The sequence below is a fragment of the Ipomoea triloba genome, chromosome 3 (assembly GCF_003576645.1).
Source record: "Ipomoea triloba cultivar NCNSP0323 chromosome 3, ASM357664v1".
In the NCBI taxonomy this organism is placed as follows: Eukaryota; Viridiplantae; Streptophyta; class Magnoliopsida; order Solanales; family Convolvulaceae; genus Ipomoea; species Ipomoea triloba.
Window position 1 is genome coordinate 7,941,552 of NC_044918.1, and position 6,216 is coordinate 7,947,767.

The 6,216-nt window shown below is 39.5% G+C and overlaps 1 protein-coding gene across 1 annotated transcript; it reads right to left on the reverse strand.

The window, feature by feature from the left end:
- Positions 1-2,653: 2,653 nt before the first annotated feature.
- LOC116014482 (probable trehalose-phosphate phosphatase H) lies at positions 2,654-5,419 on the reverse strand. The gene is made up of 10 exons (XM_031254545.1): positions 4,993-5,419; positions 4,500-4,640; positions 4,342-4,413; positions 4,127-4,219; positions 3,987-4,043; positions 3,777-3,878; positions 3,492-3,639; positions 3,299-3,369; positions 3,107-3,199; positions 2,654-3,016 (listed from the first exon to the last, which is right to left on the reverse strand). The coding sequence occupies exons 1-10, from the start codon at positions 5,275-5,277 to the stop codon at positions 2,909-2,911; spliced, it is 1,170 nt and encodes a 389-aa protein (XP_031110405.1). The 5' UTR covers positions 5,278-5,419; the 3' UTR covers positions 2,654-2,908.
- Between the last annotated feature and the right edge of the window lie 797 nt (positions 5,420-6,216).

Below are 6,216 nucleotides of genomic sequence, written 5' to 3' on the forward strand. Positions count from 1 at the left end.
AGTCAGAGTGAATAGCCTTAATTTTGCGATTAAATGACCGTTCAACTAAGGCACGAAACTTGTCAAAAATGGCATACAAGTCAGACTTCAATTTCATAGGATAATACCACATGTAACGAGAATGGTCATCAACAAAAAGAACAAAATAATGATAACCAGGAGAAGACAAAACAGGAGCTGGTCCCCAAATATCAGTATAAATCAAATCAAGAATATTTGAACTAACAGAGTCTACACGTGGCAAAGGGAAACGAGCAGACTTGCCCAATTGACTAGCAGAACACAAAGAAGAAGTACAACGATTATTGCGACTAGAACCACTAACAGAACAAAAAGGAAGAATACGATCTAAGACTCGTTGATGAGGATGTCCCAAACGATCATGCCATACGGAAGAGGAAGCACGGGACGAGATAAACGCACGGGGACTGTTTTTCGGAATGGGCAGCGTATAGAGACCACCGCAACTATTGCCGCGAAGAAGAATTGCCTTGGTTGCTATATCCTTCACAACAAAAAAGGATGGATGAAACTCAAAAAAGACTTTATTATCTTTTGCAAAGCGTTGCACAGATAAAAGAGAGGAAGACAAACCAGGAACATGTAAAATATCAGACATCCTAAATACTTTAGACGGGGTAGAAAAAGAAGCATGACCAGTATGACTAATAAGCAAACCTGTACCATCACCAACTCGAAGAGCATCACCACCAGTGTACTCTTCAGATGTAGAGAGCGCAGCAATATCAGGGGTCACGTGATTTGTCGCCACAGTGTCTGGAATCCAAAGATGCGAGTCAGACACAAGATTCGGCGCATCCTCAGCATATGTTAAATGAGCTTGGAGTCCACGGCCAATTAAAGAAAAACAGGCTGGTGCAAGATGGCCATAATTGCCACATAATTGGCATTGAGGCTGCCAATTACCACCACGTCGCCCACGTGACCTGCCACCGCCATGCGAGCCACGTCCACGCTGCACACCACCGCCCTGTTGCTGCTGCTGGTCAGCGAAAACAGCACCGCCACGTGACTGATTCCCACCGCGGCGATTCGATCCGCCACGCCAAGACCGCGACCGACCTCCACTACCACGCTGGCCAACAAAAGCCGCAGCTGCAGGGGCTGGAACACTACCATAGCTATCACTGGTAGCGAACTCATGCGAGCCAAGGAGATCGGCGAGTTCGGGAAGACGCACCGGCTGACCTCGAACATTCAAAGAGGCTACGACAGAGTGATATTCTGGACGTAAACCTCTAAAAATATACATATTCTGATCCTCCAAAGGAACCGCACGGCCAGCAAGAGCTAGATCTTCCACCATAACTTGCGCACGAGCAATGTAGTCAACGGCGGAGGCATCACCTTGGCGTATTGTTTGCAGCTGCCCAAGAATATGCATAATCCGAGCTTGACTGGAAGAAGCAAGAGCCTGCTCAAGCGCCAACCAGAGATCACGCGACATAGTGCAACCAATTGCGAGGTACATAACTTCCGACGAAAGTGAAGAGATTAACATGCTAAGGACCGCCTGATCTTGGCGCACCCATGGAGCATGCAGCGGGTTGGGTAGAGCAGCAGCAGCGGAGGAGCCTTCAGAAACGGGAAGAAAACGATTAGGGCAAGAGTTCGTGCCATCAACGAAACCCATGAGGTCGTGCCCACGAAGAAACGGAATAACCTGCGTCCTCCAAAACAAGAAATTCTTGTTTGTTAGCTTAATGCTAACATAGTGATGCGCAACAGACAGAGAAGCGGCTGCTGAAGAAATCGCAGAAGAAATAGCTGCATCAGAAACGGTCCGTTCGGAAGAATTAACAGAGCCGTCAGCCATTGGAAAATAAACCTAGGCTAGCTGATACCAGATGAGAACTGAATATTGTATTGATTCAATTGAATTACAATGATGAGGAATAGGAGATATATATACAAGGGGAGTCTCAGGTAGAGTAGGATAGCTAGTCCTAACGTGACTCAAACTCAGAGAGTCCTAATAGCGAAGAACTATTCATTTTTTGTTTAATTTCAGTTTTTAAATACTGAAGTTTTGGGCCATGAATTTTAACTTTTTAAATTTGGGGGCCATGAATTTTAACTTTTTAAATTTGGGCAAAAATGCATTTACGATTTTTTAATTAGGGGCAACTCAAAACGTTTCTAAAAACTTTAAATTAATTAGAAATTAACATATATGCGTTTTTGAAACTAATTTCGGAGACGAAATATTTTTAAAACAAGTAAATGTTACACTTTTGAAAATTTCATGCGCCATAAGTGTGAACAAATGTTTTCACAATAATATCTTATATAACCTGGGTACATGAATTTTGAGTTATACTACTATTAGAGTTTATATATATATATATATATATATATATATATATATATATATATATATATATATATATTTATTTATTTATATTATTTATTTATTTATTTATTTATTTATTTAAAAAGATAATATCTTCTATCCTATTCTGTCACATCAAATAAGAAAGGATTAAATTTTAAATTTTAGCCTGAGATGGGAACAAGTAGACAAGGCTGGGCTTCGTACATCTCACCTAGGTTGACGAATTTTATTTATTTATTACAACTTTTAAGTGGAATTTTCCGTTATTATGCAAATTGCTTGTACAGTGGTAGAATATGTACTGAATTCTATTTTGCATTTAGACAGGATAGCTGAATTACAAATTGCCCACTTGTACAGAGCTGGTTACAGAAGATGTACATACAAGGCCATTCTAGCCAAAGAAAAAAAAAAGCCTTTTTTTATTTTCTTCTTCTTTTTCCCTTCTCTATTCCATATTTTGTTATTATAAATTAAACAAGAAAATACATATATGCATCTTAAATTATATTTCTACTGCCAATAAGCCCTTAATTGATCCAATCTGATCTATCACTTTCTGGTAGATGTTTTCATCTCTTCAAGTTCTCTTCTCAACCTACACTGCCTCCTTAATGTCATTTTTCTCCACTCTACTAACTGACGCAAAAATACCATCACCTGTAAATAACCAAAAAAGAAAAAAATCTTAATATATGCTGATGATATGAAAACTTTAAGGTTGACCGTTGATATATGGATCTATCTTACCTCGGATGGTTCCTGCAAGGAATAGGAAGCATGGGTGTCTTTTGGACTTTTAGAGACAAGAATGCCAAAACCTTGTCCTCTTTCTCTCAAGACCTAATCATGATTAATGAGTTGATAATTAGTAATTACTCACTAATAAAATAAAAATTTTAAAATTAAAAAAAATGATGCTAATTTGGGAGCATTGGATACCTTGAAAGCATCTTCATCGGTCCTATCATCTCCAATATATACAGGGAAGACGTCAGTACAGTTAGCATATCCTGTTGAACAATTAATTTAGTTAATTAACCAATTTTAATATACAAACACCAGAAGTTAACATCATATCCATCAACCAACCAAACATTAAGAAAAGATAACAGATTTTATTTGATTAGCGTACCAAGAGATTCGAGCAAGAACTCGAGAGCTTTGCCTTTGTCCCACTTAATTGTTGGTCGGATCTCTAACACTTTTCTTCCTTGAGATAATCGAAGCTTTGGGTATTGTTTAAGAACTGATCTAACTTCTTGTGCTAGCTCACCCCATTTCTGTAAATATAAAATCATCAAATTTGGATAATGCATGGAAGTACAGTCCCTATCCATCTTCTAACACCATTATATTCTTCTTTCATACTTTATACATATTTTACAATGTTGTACATAAAAATGTGTTTGTTACTTACGTTTTGTTCCACGCAACGGAAGTGTACGGACACACAAAATTTGTTGTGCTCCACTGTAGCACCAGGAATGGATTTAATTTTATCCAACAGGGTTGTGTACACCTGAAAATTTTTGATATATATAGAAAATAGTAAGTTTAAAAATTGAACCACCCACAGTAAAATACAGAAAATAAATTATTATTCATGATCTAAGGTAGCAGCACTAACCTCGTTGATCATGGGGAGAAATTCACTAGCTGGTTGGAAATGAACACTCTGAGCTCCCTGAAATATAAATATTTTAGAAATTAAAAAAAAATTGAAAATGTTGTTTAATTAAGGTGCAGAAAGCAACAAAGTTCACTCACTTTCATGTATTTGGAACCTTTTGAAGGGCCTTTTATGTCCATGCCATGGCTCCCGGCATAGTACAACTCAGCCAATCTTACAAAATTGTAGACCTACGATACAGTAATTTTACAAAATTACCACTATAATAAATTACTGGTCTTAGCTAGAATATAATAATAGAATGGAGAAATTAAATTAAAAGTGGTGGCCAAAAAATGAATAGTGTAGTTACCTTGTCTCTGCACCTTCCGCTGACTATGGCAGTCGGGAAATATCTAGCGAGTTTTCTCACGGTTGCCCTCATCTGATAACAACCAACCGGAAAAGTAACGTTAATATGTTTTCGATCAATTCGCAGGTTTCATAGAAATAAATTAAATATATACTAACCGCGTCGGACATGAAGGCACGATCAGGGTCGTCGACGATGGGGGAAAGGGTCCCGTCGTAGTCCAAAAACATCACAATTTTCTTTCCCTTCGAAGCTTTTATTATCTGCTCGAACATGTCTAGAGCGGAGGGATGTTGCAGCTGTTACAAGTTACAACCAACCCCATCAATTTTTTTTCTTTAATTTTCTGATAAATAAAATTAAAAAAATATATGTGACGCCATGGCTTTCGTCATTTTCCAACAATTTTCTACCAAAATTACAATCCACAGTATTAACATACGCCACCTTTTGTGTACGTATACGATTCCTTTCATGGTATATTTATACGGACGCGTATTCAGGGCATGAAATACCGACATGTGTCTACAACTCTACATACGTGTATAGAGTATAGAGAGTGTATCATCAAATTTATTAATTCGTATAAAAATGGGAGTGTGAGAACATGCAGTGGCAGGAGGGGTATTCTAGTCTTTTACTTGGGCGTACCTTCCAGGAGCTTTGGTCTTCAGAGAGAGAGCACTTCTGGGCAGGGGTAGGGGAAGAAGCTCTCATTGAGTCAACCCAGGAATTGATTTTGGCGGCACCATTGGGGTCCAGGTTATGGAGGAGATTCTTGGTTGAAATGGCCAAGTTCATGAAGCCGCCGCCGCCGACGGGGACGCTGGGTGGTTTGTGGGTGGCGGTGGAGAAGATGGCGGCGGAGTTTGAGACCGCCACTGTTATGGCGATGTTGAGATTGGATTTGGGGACAACCACATTTTGTTGAGTCATATTTGGACGGGTTATATAGTTTCTCAATTAGAAACAGGGGAAAAAACAGAGTGTTCTGTAATGGGAAGAGGAATGGGGATTAACTGATTTTCTGTATGTATAGATATAGAGAGATATAGAGAGAGAGAGAGTTTGTATCTGTGATGGAAATAGGGAGCGGTTTGGTTGTTTTATAGTTGTAAGGGAGCACTAAATGCCGAGGCGATGTCCGCTATCAAGGTTGTGGTGTGGGGCCTAGCGTGGGGGAGGGCCCCACACTCAATATCCCTGAGGGCTGAGAGGCTTCCCCACCACGGTGGTCCCCCCACCCACCCACAACCTTATTCGCAATTGGGGCAGGGCTGAGGGCTGAGGGCTGGGCAGGTCAGTCTTTCTCTCCCCTCATTGCCGCCGTCTTCGCCGTCACCGTAACAGCCTCTGCCACCTTGTACCTCCGCCACGTGGTTACTGCCAATCCACCTCATACCTTCCGCTACGTGGCATCATTTCAGGAGACCATTATCGCACTCATAATCTCATACTGTACAACACAAATTAATTAGCATTAGCATAGGACTTAGGAGGATAAATTTTTGTCGGATTATATATATGAGTGAGTTTGGATAATCTAATCCATTCATTATGTCATTACTTAATTTATCATCTATAGTTATTGTCAAATGAAGTTAAGGTAATCTTTTCTGTATTTGGAGATATTGTTGATGTGAAAGGGGGCTGAGGCTCATAGTATGATGTATTTGTAGAATCTGAAATTATATAGGAGCACATGCAAAGTTTTATTGTGGAATGCGGCTTGTTGCGTTATTGGAATTTCTGGTGGGGATTTTGCTTTCAACAAACACTCTGCACCCTGCATTTCAATTGCCTTGCTTTTCATGCATTATTTTTACCATACTAAACTAAACTAGTTGGGTTCATTTTAATCTAAGCCTAATTTTT